Source organism: Dreissena polymorpha, chromosome 16, assembly GCF_020536995.1.
Source record: "Dreissena polymorpha isolate Duluth1 chromosome 16, UMN_Dpol_1.0, whole genome shotgun sequence".
Taxonomy (NCBI): domain Eukaryota; kingdom Metazoa; phylum Mollusca; class Bivalvia; order Myida; family Dreissenidae; genus Dreissena; species Dreissena polymorpha.
In genome coordinates this window covers 21150697-21176338 of record NC_068370.1, presented here as the reverse complement: position 1 = coordinate 21176338, position 25642 = coordinate 21150697, and the positions used below count along the sequence as shown (strand labels likewise).

At 35.7% G+C, this 25642-nt stretch overlaps 1 protein-coding gene and 1 long non-coding RNA gene across 8 annotated transcripts in view; both read left to right on the top strand.

Annotated features, from left to right (window-relative positions):
- Positions 1–19614, top strand: part of LOC127861575 (centrosome and spindle pole associated protein 1-like) — a 152112-nt gene extending 132498 nt beyond the window's left edge. For 4 of the 7 annotated variants that reach the window (XM_052400180.1, XM_052400178.1, XM_052400177.1 and 1 more), the window contains 4 exons: positions 2936–3036; positions 5321–5426; positions 8336–8405; positions 17282–19614. In XM_052400180.1, coding sequence (XP_052256140.1) covers positions 2936–3036; positions 5321–5426; positions 8336–8405; positions 17282–17345 — 341 coding nt within the window. In that variant the 3' untranslated portion in view covers positions 17346–19614. Of the gene's footprint in view, positions 1–1372; positions 1466–2935; positions 3037–5320; positions 5427–8335; positions 8406–17281 lie in introns of all 7 variants that reach the window. The other 3 variants (XM_052400174.1, XM_052400175.1, XM_052400173.1) reach the window with 1 other exon arrangement.
- On the top strand, positions 5495–6266 carry LOC127861576 (uncharacterized). The gene is made up of 3 exons (XR_008040273.1): positions 5495–5666; positions 5707–5946; positions 5987–6266. It is a non-coding gene; the product is annotated as an uncharacterized LOC127861576 (long non-coding RNA).
- Positions 19615–25642: the final 6028 nt, after the last annotated feature.

Genomic DNA, 25642 nt, shown 5'->3' with positions numbered 1-25642 from the left:
ATATCTTGGATGTGTATGAAAATGGTTCTGGTCTGTTGAAAAAGGTGGCTGCCAGGGTGTTCACTAGTCATGAAAGTTGGTAAGAACATTTTGTTCTAATGACATCTTGGGCTGCACAGAACAGGTCAGTTCCTTTGAATCTCAGGTGAGCGACTTTGGGCCTTTCAGGCCCTCTTGTTTGATTAAACTTGATATAAACACTCAACCCAATGATTTCTCAGATGAGTTTGAAATAGGGTCATGTGGGTTTAATACTAGGTCACTTGGTCTAATTTTAAAAAAGTTTGTAAACACTGTAGAAATTACATTCATATGGGTAATCTAAATAGAACTTGCTCAGAACATTTGTCCTGATTATTTTTCGGCCAAGTAAGACATGGTTTTGTTCCATTTACAAATTTGGCCTCAATGAGTCATGGTACATGGTCATGTAGTTTTCTTTTTGTGGCCATAGTAAAAACATACGAACCCTCAGGTTGTAACTGAAGACTTGTTCTTGAAAATTGTCATTTTGTCAAGTCCGTTAAAATCTTTGCTGTGAGCGCTTCAGGATTTTTTGCCTTCGTGTTTGAAATAAGCTTCTAATCATTATACCCCCACAAACGAAGTTTAGGGGGGTATATAGGAGTGAACTTGTCTGTTGGTCTGTCTGTAGGTCGGTCGGTCCGTATTAAGTGTCCACTCTCTATTTCAAGTTGTTATCATCCGATCTTCACCAAACTTGGTCAGATGTTGTATCTAGATGATGTCTAGGTCAAGTTTGAATATGGGTCATGCTGGGTCGAAAACTAGGTCACGGGGTCACTTAGTGCGTTTTTTAACATTGAGCATGGTGTCGGCTCTCTAATTTGAGTAGTTTTTATCCGAGCTTCACCAAACTTGGTCAGAAGTTGTATCTGGATGATGTCTAGGTCAAGTTCCAACATGGGTCATTGCAGGTCAAAAACTAGGTCACGGGGTCTCTTAGTGTGTTTTAAACATTGAGCATGGTGTCCGCTCGCTAATTCAAGAAGTTTTCATTCGAACTTCACAAAACTTGGTCAGAAGTTGTATCTAGATGATATATAGGTCATGTTGGAACATGGGCCATGCTTGGTCAAAAACTAGGTCACGGGGTCACTTAGTGGGTTTTAAACATTGAGCATGGTGTTCACTGTTTTTTGTGAAGACAACATTCAAAATATTCTTTGTCAATGCGGCATGTATGGGTATTCGTCACGTCTGTAAGCTCTAGTTTGTCCAGAAATGTGCTCATAGTTTTTTGTGTCAGTTGCCATGGAGTTAGCTAGATGGACACACCAGATAGAGATAGCCGGCTGTTTACAGATTGAGTGTATGTTACTAACCCGTGCACCGTTTCCTTCTCTCACAGATGACTATGATCTGACGCCATCAAATCAGAGCTTTGCACGCCGGGGAAACATCAGTGCTCGGTCACAGCTAGCCTCTAACAGTGCATTTATAGGTTTGTCATTGAGAGTGTTCATTATTGGTCCCAGTGTTATGTGTTCACTCTTTATTTGTTACCCTGAAAACCTTTACTAATGGCATCACTGTTCCACGTGGGTGTGCTATATGTTAGCTTACATTCCCAGTTTTGTTTATAGTAATTAAGAGTGTTTTAAAATTCTCTTTTGGTAGTAGCAATTAGCAATAAACAGTCTGTAAACAGCTTCCAAGGCAGTGTTTGCAGTAATGCTCTTTTATACCTTGGTAAAATACTAACATGTAAATGGTGAAAACTTCTTTTATTAATTTTGTTAACAATGTCACTGACACTTCAAGTTCAGATTAAAATTGGAAGGTATAGATTAACACTAGTTTTTGTAGTTTAGTTTTTTTTAAACCTTTTTTTGTTCTCCTTGTAACAAATTACATGTATCAACATGTGTATTAAAAACAAATAAGAAGCATACATAACAATGATGGCTATGTCTGTTTGACACTGTGTGGAGGGATGTTTCTACAACTATATCAGGCTTCTATGCTTTCTCTGCTTACACATGCTTACTGCACTTGCTTGGTGGCCCACTGGGTGATACTTGCTGTAGATAACCTCTGATGATACATAAGAATTTGCCATTGTTGAACATTGCCATCATTTAAATGACCATTGCTCAAAATGTGTTTATATTGTTAAATGTGTCTTATTGTTTCTGCCCCCTATATAGATAGCCTTAAATTTTATTTGAGCATTGAACTACTGTCACTAGAAAAACACCATGACCGTGTAACATGACATTATTATAATCTGGTATAAGGCATCTGAACAACATCAGCATGTGCTCATAACCATTACGCGTGTTAAACTTTTACTAACTGTTATTTTCATTTGAACAAAGTAAAAGCCATGTAATAAATAGTTTGTGTGTTGCTTGTTATAAATACTTTCTTGAATTTCCTGCCTGTATTAAAAATGTATGTATTTTTTTTTCCTTTACTTTTCCTCCCATCTATATATCATTAAATGAAAGGTTCTTAATTCTTTAATACAACTGTTTCGTGTTTAAAAAGACTTCTAGTCTTCATGTACAATTTCTGTTTTTGTATTTGCATGCTATGGAAACTTTTTGATATTTGTTAAAGAGAGAAGGCGAGCCGTTGAAAAATATGAATATTCATTACCATATTTTCTGGACTATAAGCTGCATCTGTACATAAAAGCATCGAAAATTGTTTAGTAAAATAAATTTATCTGATGACTACTTTTGTCTAGTGTTGCAGAAAGCAAAACAAATGTAATGGTTATCCATAGCGCATTTATAAAATTCTGATTTAACATTTGGTTAACAAATAAGAATTTTGTTATATAAAACAAAAGCAAATTTCATGTGGAAAGAAATGCGACGTTTAGTCCGCAAAATTCACTAATTGCTTTCTATTCTAAGAATTTGTCAATTCATTCATCAAAAATCTCAATGTGTAACAATTTCAGATGTAGACAATGTGAACTACTTCCCAGAAGACTTTGAAGAGTTGGCGGGCCGTAGGAATGACTCGGCACGAGCTCGCCGCCGTGACAGGCACAGTCCAAGGGTACGTGACGACCACTGATTGTGACAAAACTGCAGAAAACTCTTAAATTGAGACATAATTATAAGAACAACCCTAATTGAAATTAGCTTACCTTTAGAAATAATACTATAGTAAAACATGATTGTAAAATGGTTTCCGGATGATAACTCAAGAATGCTTATGCCTAGTATCATGAAACTTCATAGGTACATTGATCATGACTGGCAAATAACCCCTATTAATTTTTAGGTCACTAGGTCAAAGGTCAAGGTCACAGTGACTCAAAATAGTAAAATGGTTTCCGGATGATAACTCAAGAATGCTTTCGCCTAGAATCATGAAACTTCATAGGTAAATTAATCATGACTGGCAGATGACCCCTATTAATTTTCAGGTCACTAGGTCAAAGGTCAATGTCACAGTGACTCGTTCATTGATTGTATGTGTGTGTCCAAAAACTTTAACCTTGGTTAAAGTTTTATAACTTTTGCAATATTGAAGATAGCAACTTCATATTTGGCATGCATGTGTATCTCACTGAGCTGTACATTTTGAGTGGTGAAAAGTCAAGGTCAAGGTTCAGGTCACTAGGTCAAAGGTCAAGGTCACAGTGACAAAAAACGTATTCACACAATGGCTTTCACTACAACTGACAGCCCATATGGGGGGCATGCATGTTTTACAAACAGCCCTTGTTATTTTATTTTTTAAATTGTGTCCGAACAATTATGTACACACAAATAAATGTCTAAAAATATAGAGAAAACATGAAAATATACCTATTTCATCTACGTCAGAATCTTTGATGTTGTTTTAAAGACAAATAATCCAATGCTGACCTTTGACCATGGAGTACAAAGCTAGGCATTACTATACTGTAGGATGAACCTAAGTAATTTAGTTCAGATTTTGATGTGTGGGCATGTTGCCTAAGATACCAAAATGGATATTACAAAAAAGGCTTTAACCTTTAAAATACTCGTTTTCAAAAGCATTGATGTTATCGTAATTGGCACTAAATGAACGAAATTAATTGTTCTCAAAATGATACCTAACAAAAACTCTGAACACATCAGGTACATAATATTATAATCTTACAAAGATCATTTTATCTGCATAACTACTTAAAGCTATTGGTGTACATGCCTATTTACCAAAATGAAGCAAAAGTTTCAGTCCACTGACTTCTTGTATTCATCTATCAGGTTTTATTACTGTTAGGCTGTTTGAAAAACACAGGTGTTATATGTCACACCATAAATACCGGTAAGATGAAACCTGATAATGAGCAGCTGTAAAAAAAATTGGAATCATAAAAAACAGAGGAAATCGGGGTGTCCAAAAATTAAGTCACAAACAATATTTATGGCTGTAAAAGAGGTTGTCCAAAAATTATGTGGCTGAAAAACTGACCGTTATAACACTAAGTTTTAGAACACCTAAAATTTTTTTATTTTTTTCATTTTCCAAAATTTAGATACAAAAAATATTCAAAAATACAGGTGTCCGAAAATTAAGAGACAAAAATAAAGGTGTCCAAAAATTATAATTTTGTTAAAATAAAAGCAATAAATCAATGCACAATAATTTTCTTGTGATTAACTCTTCTTTTTCTGCTTTAAAATAAATACAACATCACAGCTTTGCTTACTCTTGCCTGAAATGATAAATAAGAAAAAAGTAAAACCAGAAAAGATTCTGCTTCCTTAAAAGGACAACCCTGTTTCAAATGCTGTTGGGTGAATCCATTATTTTCTACCGGAATACATGGTTATTTACCCAATTAGACGAATGTAATGGCCCATTGCCCTGGGGCATGCAAATGCAAGGTTTATGACCTTAATCATGAATTCATGATCGAAGTGACATGAGATAAGCAAAAACAGGACTGACGTCTTTAGAAAAGCGCGGTAAAATATACTGTCCGAAAATTAAGAGACATTAATTATGGAAGAAAAGCCGTCGCCAAAAATAATCATTTTTTCTGCAAAAAAATAGGGTGTCCGAAAACTTAGAGTAATTACGGTAGTTGGTTGGATTGTCTGTCAATTTGTCAACATAAGTGGAGGAACCTACTTTCCTATTTCTCAAGCAATTATATTAAAAAAATTATATGTCATTACCATAAAGTGATCTGTGCAAGACACCTGTTTCAGTTCCAGTGATCAACATATTCTAGTTAAATGAATATGACTGTCATAGCATGAGTGTATGCAACACTTTTGTTGTTTTCATTCTGGAAGAATGGCTCCTGTTTGTTTACTCCACATTTGAGAATTGATTTTGAGAGTGTCTGGTGTTTCAGCCGAGCAGCTTCAATGCAATGGGATCGCAGGCAAGTCTAGATGTGGACAGAATACAGCGTAAGAACGAGGACAGACTTAGGAGGCTTCAGCAGATTACAAATACAGGTAGACCTTTACAAGCACTGAGTTTAATCAACAAATACAGGAAGACCTTTACAAGCACTGGCTTTGATCAACAAATACAGGTAGGCCTGTACAGGCACTTAGTCTGATCAACAAATACAGGTAGGCCTGTACAGGCACTGAGTTTAATCAACAAATACAGGTAGGCCTGTACAGGCACTGAGTTTAATCAACAAATACAGGTAGGCCTGTACAAGCACTGAGTTTGATCAACAAATACAGGTAGGCCTGTACAGGCACTTAGTCTGATCAACAAATACAGGTAGGCCTGTACAAGCACTGAGTTTGATCAACAAATACAGGTAGGCCTGTACAGGCACTGAGTTTGATCAACAAATACAGGTAGGCCTGTACAAGCACTGAGTTTGATCAACAAATACAGGTAGGCGTGCACGAGCACTGAGTTTGATCAACAAATACAGGTTTACCTTTACAAGCACTGAGTTTGATCAACAAATACAGGTTTACCTTTACAAGCACTGAGTTTGATCAACAAATACAGGTTTACCTTTACAAGCACAGAGTCTGATCAACACATATAGATAGGCCCGTACAAGCACTGAGTTTCATCAACAAATACACATAAGCTTTTACAAGCAAGATGCACTGAACTTTGTTTATTATGCCCCCCTTTGAAAAAGAGGGGGTATTTTGTTTTGCTGGGTGTCGGTCGGTAGATCAGTTGGTTTCCCATCAATAAATCGTCAACATGTTATCTGATTGGCTTGATACTTCACATGTGCATTGGCCTCAGTCAGTAGATGACCCCTATTGAAATTGGGGTCACTATTTCAAAGGTCAATGTCACGGTAAGTGTGAAAATTGTTTGTTTTGTTTTTTTCCCTCAGCAAATCAATCCATAAGCTTGATACTTAAAATGTGCATTTGCCTTGGACAGTAGTTAATCGCTATTGAAGTTGGGTCATAAGGTCAAAGGTCAAGGTCACTGTCACAATAAGTGTTAAAATCGTGTCCGATCAATAACTCCAATCAACCAATTGACCAATTGGCTTGATACTTCTCATGTGCATTGGCCTTTGAAAGTAGATGACCCCTATTGAAATTGGGTTCATTAGTTTAAAGCCCCATTGTTGTTGTTATTTTGGGGTTGTTGTTCGTTTGTTTTTTTTTGGGGGGGGGGCATATGTTTCTGACTATAGAACCTTGTTTTTACCGACTTCTAGGCTTACCTTGGATCTGAAACTATTTTCCTTCAAAACATTTGCTGGAAAGTTAAGTTTTTCACAATTAAAAATCCTTCCAACATGTTGTTGGTACAATTATACATTTTTGTAGTATGATTAAAAACTCATTCAATCAATATTTCATATTATCATTTAACTCGTCTTGGTAATGTGCAAGTCACTAAAAAAATGCATGAAATTAAAAATATAATATGGTATCAAATGAAAGCCCACTCCAAATCCTATTTATTATATACCGGTAAATGTTTTCAAACTCGCTTAAGTCGAAGTTGACTGTTATTCCCAACTTAACCACTTCCTAGGACCAGGTTTTCAATTGAAGAAACAAAAATAGAAGAACAGCAAACGGATGGTTTTCTGTTAATATCTTAAGGTTGTATTATTCAGTCTTGATGTAGCTTCCAATATAGCAACCTTGCATAGAGACTAAGCTTTGGTTTTTATTATCCCCCGACATGGTGTTGTCCATCCGTCCATCTTTCCGTCCGTCCGTCTGGCACTTTTGCGTCCGGAGCCATATCTTGAAAGTGCTTTGGTGGATTTCATTGAAACTTGGTATGAGTATATATATGGATAAGAGGATGATGCATGCCAAATGGCATTGTACACCATCTGTTAATAACGGAGTTATCGCCCTTTGTATCTTAAAAAAATGCTTTTTTATCTGAGTGTCAAATATAACACTTTTGTGTCCAGAAGCATATTGGCGGGGGATATCAATTCAACGAATTTGCTTGTTTGTAATTTGTTGAGGTAAGGTCAAGGTCACTGTTTTTAAACATGGAAAAATGGCATTCATTAATAACTTCAGTTTGAATAGAGGTATTGCACTGAAGATTTTGTCTAGGTAGCTTATATGCAAACATGGGATGGCATTTGGGGCCAGGTAATGTCAGGGTCACTGTTACTTGAAATAGAAATATGGTTTACAGTGAAATACTTTAGTTTGGAAGGAGGGGGTTTGCATTGAACTAGCAGTCATGCAGAAATAGCTTTGGATTGCACAATTATTTAAAATAAATTGATAACTAAAATGTTGTTAACCTTGTTTGGTAGTCTTACCATTTTCATTGTTGAAAACCGTTCTTGAAGTTTGTACTACATTTATTGCTTTTGTCAAAGTTTTATTCTGTCCTAACACTTGTTTTCACTCATATGTTTGTCTGTTTTAACCATTGATGCATGTTGAAAGACATACACAATTTTGAGCTGAGTTTACCACACCATTACATCTTAATACCTTTTTGTATCATCTTTAAACTAAATTTCATCGAATAATTTATTTGTTATGCCCCCGGTAGAGTGGCATATAGCAGTTTAAATGTCCGTCTGTCAGTCTGTCTGTTCGTCCGAAAACTTTATTATTGCCTTTAATTTTTGCAATATTGAAGATAGCAAATTGATATTTGGCATGCATTTGTATCTTATGCAGCTGCACATTTTGAGTGGTGAAAGGTCAAGGTCATCATTCTAGGTCAAAGGTAAAATATATGGCTTCAAAGTGGCGCAGTAGGAGGCTTTGTGTTTCTGACAAACACATCTCTTGTTTGATCTCATTTTAAGCAATCATCCTGGAGATCCACTATGTCTTGCTGCTTTGTTTCGCGATTACTGATATATCTGTATCCTGGTCCACCTCTGACTATGTTTGATGAACGATGCATGACACTGCATTGTTGGTTGTAGGAGATGACATCTCAATGGCAGACCCTGATGACATCCTCGACAGATTCATGGCCCGTCAAAGATACAACAGGTACGTACATTCATAGTTTTTGCAGAACGTGTGCCTGTCCACTGTGAACTTTTAGATTGCAATATTGTCTCTCTTTTATGCTGTGTTCTCATAAATATGTTACCAGCATGTAATATTGTGTGTGTTTGTGTGTGTTTTAATCATAGTCTTTACAATCTATTGATAAATGGTAATTGTTGCAGTCATAATTTTATGATTTTTATGGCTCCCATTCAAATTTCAGCCATAATTGAGTGTTGCACTTGTTTACCGATCTATAATGTCAATACCACAGTTAAATTTTAAATTTCACTGATAAACAGTTTGTTTTGACATAACTAGAGCAAAAAGTGAAATGCTGGGGCATCGGTGCCTTATGGGCACATGTCATGTTTTTTCCTAATTTAAATATGGTAATTTAATAATATTGACCTAGATGCTTTCCATAGTGTGATAGCTTTGAACCTTAAAAGGAAACTTCTAGACCCATAAATAATCCTTGAAAACATAGACAGCAGTGGTGAAAGTATCTGAAAATTGTAAAAAATAATGTATAATCTGTACATGCAGGAAAGATTTATATGAAACTGATACAGACAGGTAAATTGCTGCAGAATGTGGATAAAGGACTTTTATTACTTATCTTATATGTCAGTGTTTGGTTGATGATTTGATACTTTGTTTTTGTAACTCAAGCTGGAAATGTCACCACATGTTCAGGGTTGAATACACAAAACACAATAGTGTGATGGCTGTGGCTGTCTGTAATTTTACTTCCTTTCTAAATGATATGCATACTCAGTAATTGTAGGCGAGTGAATGGTGTCACACTGCATTATTGTAATCTTATTCACACAGTATGAGATCGCCCATTTAATATACTCTTTTAAGTATTTATCTTATCCAAGATATTGAAATATTTCGATGTAGGGGAATCTTTGTGAGGTATATTAGTATATGTAGAAGTTGTCCATTAAATCTCCTTAATGTAGTAAGCATGCTTTCTAATGTATGCATCTTGGATACTGTCTGGAGATGATAGTAGATCAGATAGTTATGGAGCTAAGAATGGGGTTTATCTGCAAAACATAACAAACTGTACAACCTGGAAGTTTGATTCTGGACTTTCATGAAGTAAATCTATCTGAGTTTGACTTGAATTGGTTCATATCTAGAAAGGTTTTCAGAGATATTTACAGATTAGTAGGTCTATACAAATACATGTATTGCAAAAAGGCAATATTCACTAAGTTCACGGTGCCTATACCACGTGACTTTTTAAGATCTGTGTTGGAAGAATAAAGCGCAACCCAGTTAAATTTTTAACCAGGTTTTCCAAAGGAAAAAACTGGTTATTAGATTGGCGAATGTCGGCGGGTGGGCGGGCAGAACAAGCTTGTCTGGGCCATAACTTTGTCGTTCATTGTGAGATTTTAAAATCATTTGGCACATTTGTTCACCATCATTAAAGGGTGTGTCGCGCGAAAGAATTACGTCAATATCTCCAATGTCAAGGTCACACTTTGAGTTCAAAGGTCAAAAATGGCCATAAATGAGCTTGTCCAGGCCATAACTATGTCATTCATTGTGAGATTTTAAAATCATTTGGCACATTTGTTCACCATCATTGGACGGTGTGTTGCACGAAAGAATTACTTCAATATATTCAAGATCAAGGTCGCCACAACTAAAAATATTTATTTTGAAACAAGGGGGGTAACTATGAACAATCGGTTCTGTTTGAGTTGTCTCCCTTTATCAGACTTTTTCAAATTGAAAACCTGGTTTTGTGAAAAATTTGTCCTTTGTATAATGATGCCTTATAAAGTGAAGAGCCCGGTCATTCGTGAGAGTTTTCTAAAGGTATCATGATCTTTTTAACAAATAAGTATTTATTTAGTAAAGTGCAACAGTGTGTTTGTAATATGAAGTCCCCACACTGATCGGATAATTTTCTAACCGTTCAATGCGCGGTTGCACTTTACTGAAAAATATTTATTTGTTTAAAAAGATCCTGATACCTATAGAAAACTCTTACGAATGAGCAGGCTTTCCACTCCATCCCATTAAAAATGGTTAAATATTTAAAAAGAGATCCTTAAAAATGTTGACTGGGTGGCGCTTTATTCTCCCAACACAGATCCGAAAAAGTCACATGGTATAGGCACCGTGAAGTTTCAGTTCACAAGCTGTCAATCAAGGGTTAATATGGTCATGCCCATTCTGGCAACATAAATTTAGGGGAGTTATGTAATAAAATATTTGTACTGCCAATATCCTCCTATACTGCTGATTCAAGGGCAATTATCAGTTTCTGAGCATTAAGAACAGCTTGTCAACCATGTACATCTGCTAAGCTTGCCCAGTTAATGTGTGGGTAGGTCAACTGGCCCCTGTTTATACAATTGAATAACTGTCACATACTGCAAACCTGTGAGTATGAACATGTCTGAACACTGTTCTGGTATTTAGCTCCATTGGCCAAAGGCCAGCAGGGCTTATGTCATGGTCCTGTGTTCGTGGTGTGTGCGTCCGTGCGTGCGGGCGTGCGTTAACTTTTCCTTAAAACACCTTCTTCTCCTAAACTACTGGTCCAATTCTGATGAATTCCCAATTCTCAGGAATGTTCCTGGGGTGAACCTCTTTCAAATTTGTTTGACCCTGGGGGTCACAAAAAATGAAAATTTGCTTATATAAGGCCTATTTTGTGAAAACTTTCAAAATCTTCTCGTCCATAACCATTGGGCCTAGGGCTATCAAATTTGGTATGTAGAGACATCTAATAGTCCTCTACCAAATTTCTTCAAATTATGCCCCTGGGGTCAAATTTGACCCTGCCTTGGGGGTCACAAAATTGAACATAAGCTTATATAAGGCCTATTTTGTGAAAACTTTCAAAAATCTTTCGTCCATAACAATTGGGCCTAAGGCTATCAAATTTGGTATGTAGTGACATCTTATAGTTCTCTACCAAATTTATTTTAATTATGCCCCTGGGGTCACATTTGGCCCTGCCCCGGGGGTCACAAAATTGAACATATGCTTATATAAGGCTTATTTTGTGAAAACTTTAAAAATCTTTCTGTCCATAACTGTATGGCATAGGGCTACCAAATTTGGTATGTAGTGACATGTAATAGTTTTCTTCTAAGTTTGTTCAAATTATACCCCTGGGTCAAATTTGAAACTGCCCCAGGGGTCGCAAAAATAAACATACGTTAAATAAGGCCTATTTTGTGCAAACTTTAAAAATCTACTTGTCCATAACCGTATGGCATAGGGCTACCAAATTTGGTATGTAGTCACATCTAATAGTTCTCTAACAAATTTGTTCAAATTAAGCCCCTGGGGTCAATTTTGACCCTGCCCCGGGGGTCACAAAAATGAACGTATGCTTATATAAAGCCTATTTTGTGCAAACTTTGAAAATCTTTTTGTCCATAACCGTAGGGCTTAGGGCTACCAAATTCGGTATGTAGTGACATCTAATAGTTCTCTACTTAGTTTGTTCAAATTATGCCCCTGGGGTCAAATTGGACCCTGCCTCGGGGGTCACAAAAATGCACATATGTTTATATAAGGCCTATTTTGTGCAAACTTTAAAAATCTAATTGTCCATAACTGTATGGCATAGGGCTACCAATTTTGGTATGTAGTGACATCTAATAGTCCTCTACCAAATTTGTTCAAATTATGCCCCTGGGGTCAAATTTGATCCTGCCCCGGGGGTCACAAAAATGAACATATGCTTATATAAAGCCTATTTTGTGAAAACTTTAAAAAGCTTCTTGTCCATAACCGTAGGGCCTAGGGCTACCAAATTTGGTATGTAGTGACATCTAATAGTTCTGTACTTAGTTTGTTCAAACTATGCCTCTGGGGTCAAATTTGACCCTGCCCTGGGGGTCACATAAATGAAGATACACTTAAATTAGATGTAGTGACATCTAATAGTCCTCTACCAAGTTTGTTCAAATAAAGCCCATGGAATCAAATTTGACCGTTCCCCAGGGGTCACAAAAATGAACCTATGCTTTTATTGGGCCTATTTTGTGCAAACTTTAAAAATCTTCTGTCCATAACCATTGGGCCTATTTCTACCAAATTTGGTATGCATTGAAATCTTAAAGTTCTCTACCAAGTTTTTTCAAATTATGCCCCTGAGGTCAAATTTGACCCTGTCCCGGGGGTCACAAAGATGAACGTATGCTTAAATAAGGCCTTTTTTGTGCAAACTTTAAAAATCTTTTTGTTCATTATTATAGATCCTAGGGCTACTAAATTTGGTATGTAGTGACATCTAATAGTCCTCTACCAAATTTGTTCAAATTATTCCCCTGGGATCCAATTTGACTCTGCCTCAGGGGTCACAAAACTGAACATATGCTTATATAAAGCCTCTTTTGTGCAAACTTTAAAAATCTTCCTGGCCATAACCAATGGGCCTAGGGCTACCAAATTTGGTATGTAGTGACATCTTATAGTTCTCTACTAAGTTTGTTCAAATTATGCCCGTGGGGCCAAATTTATATATAAAAATTCTCACCCTTCCGACTTTAAGCGCCCAATGGGACGAGGGATAGAAAGAGAAAGTCACATGCTTGGGTACATTTCAACCTATGCACATTGCACGCTTTTTTCGCATAAAAAACAGTGGAGCGATACAGGGCCATGATGGCCCTCTTGTGTTTATGGTATCATGAGCCACGTCATGTTGTAATCATGACTGCCATCTAAGCCACCAGAGTGGCATGTGCCCCCCCCCCTTCCCAACACACATACACACAGTTTATGCACTACTCCTCTGTAGGCGGTCTGTGTGCTCCCTCTGTGAGCCCATAGTGCAGGACTGGTAAGAGCTGCATGGCACCCCACCACTGCATTCACCGAACACAGAATTTAGTCTTACACTACTGTATCTCATATAGGAATGCAGGAAAAAACACGGCATTGCAGCCAACACTCTAGATGCAGGTAGCAATCCAATAATTCTTAGCAACAAATAAACATAGCTTTCTACATTTACTTAGAACATGATGATTATAAATATTCACTCAACTAATATTTAATATGTTATTATGTAATTGCATACAGTAAAACTATATGAGTTTAATGTAGTCCTCTTCATAATTGATGTTATTGCTTTCCTTTTGGTACTGAGCCTGTTATGCTTACTTCAGTTAGCATATTTTGTGAGTTCACGAGTCATAAGGGAAATAATTTTTCAAGATAAATCTTGTTATCATTAAAATTGTTCTGAAAACAAAATTCAAAGTGCCAATTGTTAAGCAGAACTACATGACCATCTGTTTCTGTCATATTTAATGGGTAAAGGTATGTTTTTGCTCTATTTAATTATTATGAGCGCAACCAAATGCATGTAATTTGATACATTAACAATAAAGGTCTATAACAATAACATTCACTTGGACGTTATATTAAACATTCAGTTCTCTGTCATTCAAACTGTTGTAATTCAAAGCTTGGTCTAACATGATATGCTTTTTGCTTTTAGAAGATTTTTTAAATCTGTTTGCGTCTGCTGGCATCAATGAAGCAGATGTTCACATAGTCAATGTTCATTATGATAATGCTGATAATATCCATAATAGGATATATTTGGTCATATGGCCATGATTGTTTTTATAGTGTGTTTGTTTCATAGCACACCCATTGATTAGCCAATTTCCATTCAGGTGTCTGCTTCATTGTTGCAAGATCATACATTTAATGCCTTATGTCAGACTGATCATTTAATGCCTTTTGTCAGACTGATCATTTAATGCCTTATGTCAGACTGATCATTTAATGCCTTATGTCAGACTGATCATTTAATGCCTTATGTCAGACTGATCATTTAATGCCTTTTGTCAGACTGATCATTTAATGCCTTATGTCAGACTGATCATTTAATGCCTTATGTCAGACTGATCATTTAATGCCTTATGTCAGACTGATCATTTAATGCCTTATGTCAGACTGATCATTTAATGCCTTATGTCAGACTGATCATTTAATGCCTAATGTCAGACTGATCATTTAATGCCTAATGTCAGACTGATCATTTAATGCCTTATGTCAGACTGATCATTTAATCCCTTATGTCAGACTGATCATTTAATGCCTTATGTCAGACCAATCATTTAATGCCTTAAGTCAGACTGATCATTTAATGCCTTATGTCAGACTGATCATTTATGCCTTATGTCAGACTGATCATTTAATGCCTTATGTCAGACTGATCATTTAATGCCTTATGTCAGACTGATCATGCAGGTTTGTTTTGTGTGTTTTTTAAAGAAACTATATCAAGGTTTTACTGTTGCTGCAACTTTGAAGTATATACTAGTACTAGTTACCCTGTTGCTTTACAGGTATTTTACAGACATAAATTTGCAATTCTGACAAAAAATCAGGTTGAACAGTTGATGTTTATTTTCTATTTTTTTACATGAACTAAAATATGTGAGAATTGCAGGGATGTACATTTCACTTTCCTGATAATGGCTAGTGACCAATCCTTTTTGGGTTTGTTTTATGTAAATCATTGGTCGAGCACATTATCTGTGCATAGCCATAAACAAAAACAATTAAACATTCTCAACTCATTAGCACTTTTGTCTTTTGTTGGAGAAACCATACAGTGTACACTGAGACTACTAAAATAGTAAGATGTTTGTTACAAGCCAATCTAAGAGTGTCTACTTATAAGTGACTAGACGTCAACAAGCGACCATGTTTGGTGAACATTTCTATTACCCAAACTTGATCGTAAAATTTTCTTTTTTTTATGGTTAACCACGGAATTAATTCTCGAGTGCTATTATTGTCATGAACAGAATGAATTATCGCTTTTAATACCAGTATAAAGGGGACTTTATTAAGTGCTTTTCCTTTTATGAACAGTTTGAATTATTCTTTTGAATAAGGGTGAGGCCATCCTTAAAAAATCGTTTGTTTGATATAACCAAACCAACTTACCCACATTGTGCTGGCCCAAAAGTTTCTTATGCCCCCAGTAGGGCGGCATTTAGTAGTGGGACTGTCTGTTAGTCTGTCTGTCCATCAGGCATTTTGTTTAAGTATTGTTTTTCTTAAATGCTTCCTGATATTTACCTGATTTCTGGTGTGTGAGTCAACCTGCATGATTTACAGTTCAAGTTCGAGTTTCATTCCTGTATATTGATTTTTGACTTAATGTAACAGGCCTTTGAAATTTTCTTTACAATAACAGTGTTTGGCTTTTTTTTCTTTATGCTTGCAAATATTGGCCTAATATTTGGTTTGTGAGTCTCTCTACATAACTTAACATTACGTTATGACTATTTATATTTTTAATTGCAATGAGATTCATGTTAAGCCTTTGTTCTACTAGAAAAGTGCATGAGCAATATTCTGAATGTACAACTTCAGGTAATCGTCATGCAAAGTGCTTACTTATACAATTATTGCATAGACTGTATTAGGAGCTAATAAAAAACATGTTGCTGTACACACTGCAAGTTTGTCCGTTAATGCAGAATTATCATGAGTTTGTTGTATGTTGTGTGAACAATATAACAAAAAAAAAGACTTTAATTTAGATTAGTTATAGGTATTTTAAAATTGATTCATTATAAGTATAAATAAAATACCTTGTAAACAAACTTTCATTATTTGATTCCCCATGTATCTTGGATTTGCTGTACTGTACCCCCTTTTCCCAATATTTAGTGGTTTACTTTATTAAACGCTATATAAACAAATTTAAATAAATATTACAGGGGGTGTCAATTTTCGGGATTATACCGGAAATCCGGATTTGAGCCGTCCAGGATTGATTTTGAGGTGAATGAGTTTGTTTAAGGCGGGTGGGGGTAGGGACAAAATTCTTTTAGTGCGGGATCATTTCAGAACGAATATTGTTATAGCATCGTCGGTATTCCTGACGTTTTCGCTTGGTACCGATTTTATTTATTGATTTCTGATTGGTAAGCGGCTGGCACTGACATGAGCAGTAACTGGCTAAGTAAAGAACTGCAATATCATATTTTAAAACAATATGTTAATCAAATTATATATTGACTGCGTATTTGCTAGGTTACTGGTTACTGGTTTTCATTTTCTGCAGTCAAACGATATGCATATTTTATTTCATTTGCAAATGATGTATCACAACATGTTTTCGGACAGTCGTTTTCGGATACGCTGGTTTGTCAATTTTAATTTAATTTCGAAGTTCTTAATATTTGTTTAGAATGACAAATATACCTGCGGTGTTACGGATGGTTTGGTTTATAATATTTCGCATTGTACTCACCAAAAAGTGCACCTAGAAAGACTATAAAAAAAGAACAATAAGCTAGGGCTCGGGGGTTGGGCCCTCTCTTCCCTTTATCCTACGGCTTAATTTTCCGGATTTCAAATTTGGGACAATTGACACCCCTGATATTAGTAAGTTTTGTTGTACAAGTGGTAAATTAACAACTTCCCTTTTTATGTCCCCCACCACTATAGTGGGGGACATATTGTTCCCCACCACTATAGTGGGGGACATATTGTTTTTGCCCTGTCTGTTGGTCTGTCTGTCTGTTTGCGCCAACTTTAACATTTTGCAATAACTTTTGCTATATTGAAGATAGCAACTTCATATTTGGCATGCATGTGTATCTCATGGTGCTGCAAATTTTGAGTGGTAAAAGGTCAAGGTCTTCCTTCAAGGTCAATGGTCAAAAGACTAAATCAAAGCGGCGCAAAAGGGGACATAGTGTTTCTGACAAACACATTTCTTGTTTATAGGTTTGCTTTTGTCTTCATACTTTTCCCCTTATGTCATACATTTGCTTTGTTATACAGGGTTTCAACCCAATATTTCAAAGGTTTCATTTTCTGTACTTATTTTGCCGCCACTATTTCAGACCAGCGTCTGGTCAGACACTGCAGGATGACTCCTGGATGAGACCAGGAAGTAAGGTCGTGTAACCGATACTGGACTGGTTATAGAATGAGCACCTCCTTGTCTGGTTCCCCTGCTACATATGTGACATGAAAGGAAGCATACCAAAGCTAAAAGATCTAATTCACAACAAAAAACGTTTATATGTCGACCAATATTAGAGTTGACTACCGTGAAAATAAACTTATTTAGTTCCATGACAGTTGAATTATTTGTATAAGTCTAGAATGATTAATGTTTATTAAACATATGTGTACAATATACATACTATAAAGTAAGGAGGTTCAACTTGTTGACACGCTTGAAGATGCAGATTTTACAGGTAATCTTATGGTTATGAAATGACCAGCATGGTTTAAGTACTTACTTGTATCAGTTTTAGAGCATTTCCGTCCTATATTTATGTGTGAATGTTAATTGTGTTAGCTTCTTTTGTGTGTAATAGTTAATTTGAAAACAGATATGTAAAGTATCATAGATTGTCAGTGATATTTTCGGAAGGTCAATGTCTCAAAAACTCACTTCCCAAGTATATAGTAGTGGGAGTTTTCTGTTATATTAAAGATATTCAAACAATAAATGGAAGCGGTCATTATGGTATTATTGTCCAGACCTGTGACAGTGATTTGTGGGTCTGGATATGTATTTAATCTCTGTCATTATTTGGACAATGTCTTTGATTCTGTTTGTATGAAAGAGATTCTGTTGTTGAAGCTGTTCTGTGATATTTTTGTTTCATTGAATATCTTTAAACTCTCAACATTTTCATGTCATTATATTTATATGCCCCTGGATCGAATGATCGGGGGTATATTGTTTTTTGGCCTGTCTGTCTGTCATTCTGTCTGTCTGTCTGTCATTCTGTCCCAAAACTTTAACCTTGGTTAAAGTCAAGGTTAAAGTTTTGCAATATTGAAGATAGCATCTTGATATTTGGCATGCATGTGTATCTCATGGAGCTGCACATTTTGAGTGGTGAAAGGTCAAGGTCATCCTTCAAGGTCAAAGGTCAAATATATAGCTTCAAAGCGGCGCAAAAGGGGGCATTGTGTTTCTGACAAACACAAATCTTGTTTTTATGTCCCCCACCACTATAGTGGGGGACATATTGTTTTTGCCCTGTCTGTTGGTTTGTTGGTTGAATGGTAGGTTTGTTTGGTCAAACTTTAACATTTTGCAATAACTTGCAATATTGAAGAATGCATGTGTATCTCATGGAGCTGCACATTTTGAGTGGTGAAAGGTCAAGGTCATCCTTCAAGGTCAAAGGTCAAATATATAGCTTCAAAGCGGCGCAAAAGGGGACATAGTGTTTCTGACAAACACATATCTTGTTATTTATGTTAGTAGTCCACTGACTGTTGAATTATAGTTTTGCAAGCAAATTGTGCTCTTATGTACATACAATTGTCTATTTAAACTGAATTGCATGTTAAATCTGTAGTAAATGTGAATTTTATCACACCAAATTGAAGTCTTGGTCATCAGAAGTTATTTACAAATAAATGGAGTGAAAAAGCTAAAGAAAGAATACTTTTTAATTATTTGAACAAGTGATTCTTTTTTTAAATTGAAAAAGATACTTTTTTAATTTACTTTCTAGTTTTATATTTTTAAGTAATAAAATCTTAAAATCCAATTATCAAGACTTGAATTTGGTGCGGCCTTAAATATTTATTACCATGTCAAATTATCTGTGATGTATTATTGTTTCAATAAATGTATTCGGTTTCTCTAGTAGATATTTCTGTACAGTAGAAATTTCCTAACAGAAAGGAAAAATGTTCTCTTGTGAAACCAAATTCATTTATTGACATATTTATAATTTAGAGATTATACAGTTAAACTAATGTGTAATGGGCAAAATAAAACTTACCTAGATAGGTACAATGTCATTTTATATGTGTATCAATTTTGAATTGTTTGTGAAAAGGAAATCTGCAAAAAAAATCTGTTTATACCATTGCAGTGCTCATTTTGTTCATCTTTTTCTTAATTGAATATTATAAAATGTTACATTGTTTCAAAATTCAATGGATTCAATGTGTTCACACGGAGTATAGTTTTTGTCCATAACTTTACTTTGTTATACATGTATTAATATGTTCATTTTGCCAGTCATCAATGTAAGTTTATTATTTTCTTTACGATTATACCCATTTAAGGTTAAAGTTAGACAGATTTAACTTAATTTAGAATCCTGTACCATTAGTTTGTTAAAATAATCATATCAGGTCTTAAGAATTGTCCTGAATTTATACTTGCATCTCAAAAATAAAATTATATTTCATCATATGTTTGGAGTCTTATTTACTGGTGTGTTGTGTAATCTGCCATCAATATTTTTATTACAGTAAAAATCAAATCACTCTTGCATATAAACCATTTGCAACCCTAGAAAATAAACAAGAATAAAAGCTTTGCGAATAACAAAAAATTGCAGGGCAAACTAAATGTTCTAATGAATCTGTCCTCTCCAACTTTCCAGAATCGAGTTCTTGTTTACAACAACATGTTGACAATCAACCAATCAGATAGTGTCACATGCCACTGTTTGTATTCATAATTAATGGGTCAACTTGATTTATGAAATGCTATCAATTTATTTAGGCCAGTTATTCTGGGAAATGTTCTGGGAAATGTGCGACTTTGAATACACCATATCAGCTGGCATTCAACAAGTACATATAAAACATTTATTGCCAACATATTACCCGGTGTGATTAATGACCCTCCAGTCTCCTGATGATTGGCACTCTTTAACAAAACAGATAAAATCACAATGAGGTAATGTTTCTTAAACAAGCAATTTCAGTTTTTAAATATTGAATGAATCCAATATTGATGGTGAAGGGATGCCTCATTACTCAACCTTGGTGTATCATTAAAGCGAGTGCCGTTTTTTTTATTTGAATGTCAACATGTTATGCTCGCAACCTGAACCCAACACCTGAATTTGACCGTGGAATGTTTTAGGGGCCTTTTCAGTTTGGGTAAATTGACAAAATTTTAAAAAGTTGTTTCAGATTCGCAAATTTCGTTTAAGTAATGATATTTGTGAGGAAACAGTAATACTGAACATTTACCTTGCTCTAAAATAGCCATTATATGCATCTTTTGACGATTTTAAAACCTGAAAATTATAAAGCGTTGCTACGCGAAACGAATGAATAATTTGGAGAGTTCTGTAGTTGTCGTTATATTTTGTAAAACTACGAGGATTGCTTATATAAAGGAAAAAATACATCTTTCATTGTATCAGGAAGGATGGCTGAGTGGTCTAAGCAGTAGACTTTACTCCAGGACTCCAGGGGTCAGTGGTTCGAGCCCAGCTGAGGGTTACTTTTTTTTCTTTTTCTTTAAAGTTTATTTTTTATTTATTACTGAAGCTTTTAAGATCCAATGTTTACATTTATCAATATAAAGCATTTTATGCCAAACTTCAAAATATGCCAAAATCTGTAAAAAAGCCCCTGTAAGTAAAATTAATTATGCCCCTCTTCGAAAAAGAGAGGTATATTGTTTAGCTGGATGTCTGTTGGTAGACCAGTCTGAATGTTGTTAGACCTGTCGGTAGACCAGTCTGAATGTCGGTTTACCAGTTCGCTTCTGATCAATAACTCGTCAACTGATTCACCGATTGGCTGGATGCTACCCATGTCTATTGGCCTTGGACAGTAGATGAATCATATGGAAATTGGGGTCACTAGGTCAAAGGTCACTGTTACAAACTAAGTGTGAAATCGTTTCCCATCAATAACTTATCAGCGGAATCACCGATTGGCTTGATATTTCACATGTGCATTGGTCTTAGACAGTAGATGACCTTTATTGAAATTGGGGTCACTAGGTCAAAGGTCAAGGTCACTGTTACACACTTAGTGTGAAATTGTTTCCGATCAATAACTTGTCAACTGATTCACCAATTGGCTTGATACTTCTCATGTGCATTGGCCTTGGACAGTAGATGACCCCTTTTGAAATTGGGGTCACTAGGTCAAAGGTCATGGTCCCTCGCACAATAAGTGGAAAAAGCGTTTTTGATCAATAACTCATCAACGAATCAACCGATTGGCTTGATACTTCCCATGGACATTGGCCTTGGACATTAGATGACCTCTCAAAATTGGTATCACTAGGTCAAAGGTAAAGGTCACTGTCATAATAAGTGTGAAAACTGTTTCCGATCAATAACTCATCAATGAATTGACCGATTGGCTTGATACTTCACATGCGCATTTGCCTTGGACAGTAGAAGACCCCTATTGAAATTGGGGTCACTAGTTCAAAGCCCTGTTTGGAGGGGCATATGTCTCTGACCGCAGAACACTTGTTAAAAATCTGAATATGGTGCCATCAATCAAATAGTGTTTACATCAGTGATATTTATAATGAGCAAGTTAACACCGACATGATTACAAGTATTTGTTGTAAAACAAAAATCCCAAATAGTGTCTTTGACTGGTATCTGCACAGACCAATGGGGATTTTACAACAGAGTTAATGTTGTGTACATTTTCTGCTGTACAGCATTCACCTATTTGGGATTGAATAAAACAACGTGTTCTTGTTTGTTTTCTGTTACTACATCTTCGGATCTTTTAAGCGTTCCATTCATCAATGTTTTAGGTCTTCACAAAATTAATAAGATCGTATATACCAGTACTCATTTAAGTGAGTAAGGGACAACGACAATAAGCAAGGCATGGTAGTGTAATGCGCATGGGGGGGGGGGGGGGGGGGTTAGAGGGTAAGGGGTCGGGTTTGGGTTAGGGTTAGCCTTAACCCTAACCCGACCCCTAACCCTAACCTAACCATAACCCAGGGTTATCTTCCCTATACCATGCCTTGCTCGTTGTCGTTGTCCGCTTCCCCATTTAAGTACGGTGCTGCATAACAATAAACTGTAAGGTTTAAGGTTTGTAAGTCTGAAATGACCGACCATATGACTGACTATGGTTATTGTCCCCTACCGGTGAAATCCGAGGGGACTTGTGGTTTGCGCTCTGTGTGTCTGTCATTCAGTCTGTCACACTTTTCTGGATCCTGCGATAACTTGAAAAGTTCTTCATATTTTTTCACATGGATAGATGGCAATATGGAGATTATGCACGTCATTTCGTTGTGTTCCACGTCAAAAATTCTGGTTGCTATGGCAACAAATAGACTAGAAATACTGTTGAAAATGGTGTGTTTTTTCTGGATCCTGCGATAACTTAGAAAGTTCTTCATATTTTTTCATGAAACTTTAAACATGGATAGATGGCAATATGGACATTATGCACGTCATTTCATTTTGTTCCTACGTCAAAAATTCTGGTTGCTATGACAACAAATAGACTAGAAATACTGCTGAAAATGGTGTTTTTTTCTGGATCCTGCGATAACTTTAAAAGTTCTTAATATTGTTTCATGAAACTTGAAACATGGATAGATGGCAATATGGACATTATGCACGTCATTTCATTTTGTTCCTCCGTCAAAAATTCTGGTTGCTATGGCCACAAATATATAAAAAAAAAAACAATTGTGACAATGGTGGAATTTCTGACAATGGTGGAGCCGGTAGGGGACATATATTGCTTGGCATTAGTCTTGTTGTTCTTGACCTGACCCGCTGGAGCTCCCATTAGCATACATTACGCGGTTGGATTGTGACCAATATTTTCGGTTTAGTTTTTTGCAGGTTTTGCACGAGTTGAGTGATTCGACAACAGTATACTCAGTGAGGTACGCCTTATTTGATTTAAATTGAAAGACGGAAACTACAGTCAGGTCGCCTATGACGGAACACGAACAACTTTTCGTCCGATTTATTATGTGAATACAACTTCTTTGAGTTCAACTCGAGTATGAAAAACATCATGCGTTCTTATTGTTTCAAATACACGTAAACATTATCAAACTTTTAAAGAAAATTCCCCCTATATCGAAATGTCTTCTAATGGACTCATACATGTACACACAAGGTTAATGTTTGTGATAAAACATTGTGTTACACTGAATATGAATTAAATCAAACATGACACCATACAAAACGATATTTCGCCTTGAAATATACAACATGCATGGGGTGTCCGGCGATGTGTTGCATACATCAGTGCTCTTTGTTTAAAGTTCAATGTCACAACTAATGTCAAAGGTTATGTTCTATCTTTTCCGTTCTCTTACTGTTAATTATTTTGAGGTTTCTTATTAATTTTCTTCGGATTATTCCCCATAACTAGAGGGTGTGTAACACACAACCCTTTGCTTATAATTTAAATGTCATAGCCATAGTGAAGAATGCAGGGTCATGACCTTTGATTTCCATTTTACTCATATGTTTCGGTGGCATTCTTTCACAATCTGTTGTACGCACTGTTTCGTTCTGAAATAAAGCTTTTCATGCAATATTTGTTCTTAAAATGTTTTATGTGTGATACATTTGAAACTTCCAACAGTGCACACCTTGTATATAAAGCAGACCTCATACTGTTTTGAGGTTTAGTGCCTAGCTTGTCTAATCTTCATTTTTATTATGTGAGTATTTACAGGCCTAATATGGTAACACAGGTTGGTTCATGATATTGTTCTGCAAAGTAATGATTGCAGTTACTTTTATGTGATTTGCGTGCCTTTTATGTATCAGTTTTCACATGGACAAATGCAAACTGTATTGCAATTTAAATTCGTTCTTTTGCCACGGTGTAATGCATAAGTAATATTGAAGTTAAATCATGGAAACTACAGTGCAACATCTAACTATGCAGTCAACCATAGAAATACTTAGTATGTTGGGTATTATACAAACAGACACGCTGTAGTTCACCAAATAATTAGGTATATTAAACAGAGTGAGACATTTGATCAAATTAGAAAACGTCCACCAACGCAACATAACCATGCATGTAGCCACAGCGAGACGAAGAAATAACACAAGTCACAGGCTGTCGCACATGAATCAATAAGGAATTGATTTAGGTAATTATTGTGCAATCTGCAACATTTTGCCTTCAGCCGTAAACACTTTGCTAACAATTTTTTTAATAAAATTTGCCCCGTTGGTTGAAGTTTTGTAAAAACCGTTAAGTTCAATTATGAACAAAAATCCAGTAAGACGCAGTTGTACTCGATATAAATACTACAATGTATGCTAATAAATTCGACTGAAATGGGCATATCGATAGCTAAAACGTTATTATATATTTTTAAGATGAGAGAACATTTAACTGAGAATATTTAATTGTTAAACGCTTTGTCATTAAAAAAAAAAAAAAAATGGCCTGGAGACACTTTTCTCGTGTTTAGAAATACAGGTGGTTGTATAAAATGTTGTTAACTTTATATTAAAATGCACGAGTTGTGAGAGCGTCACTTTGAATCTCACCGGAGGCATGTATCGAACAATATAGTGCACGGATGTTTTTGCTTTACGATTACCACTCTATCATTGTAACATGAAAATACATCCGCGAAAAAGAGAAATGCATTATTATAAAACGTGTCTATAGGCAAGAAAGGGGAAAGAGAGCGCCGATGGCGTTAAAAGCATAGGTGCAAGATACAGGGAAGTTGCTGCTTAAGTAAATAGACGCTACCCTATTCGTCTGCGTCAAGAATTTGTCTTAAAAATTGAGGTAAGCGTTAGATGCAGACGTGCACAACAGATTTAGTTCTGAATACAGATTTCTGAATGCAGATTTTTATAGAAACTCCTCACAGCAGTTACTTCCCTTGCTTCGCCCGGTCAGTAACTTCTAGTATAAGGGAGACCACTGCGTAGGAGATTGAGATTTATAGTGCAGATAGAATTGTTTTACGAACGAAATTTGTTTTAGGTTATAAGATTTTTTTACATAAAACGGTCTTAGAAAAATTCACTAAAAACAGTGTCAGCAATATTCTTGGAAGAAAACGTTAGAAAAAATGTTTCCAAATAAAAAATTGTAGAATTACCATATACTATATTAAATAGAAATTTCGTCTGATTTTTGATCAGGTAAGGCTTCATAATGGTCAACCGTATCATGTGCATTTTCGAAATGTAGTATATATCTTAAGCATAGGTGCGTTGCACCTATGCTAAAACCATCGATGACGCGCATTTGTCTCTAAAGATATGAGTAACAAGCTCCAGTAATTGTAAACGTAGATTATACATTTTTTTATTGTGTTAAGATTTAAGTTAAGTTCGCAACCATTTTGATAGTTTGCTGAGCCCATGCATGTTTCTAAACAAAGCCCCGAAATAATTTAAAGCTATAATTGACAAAACAAAAGGCTTTTCTAAAGAAAGCGTGTTTAAATCTTACTATAGTAGATACAGCCTGAGAAGAAATGA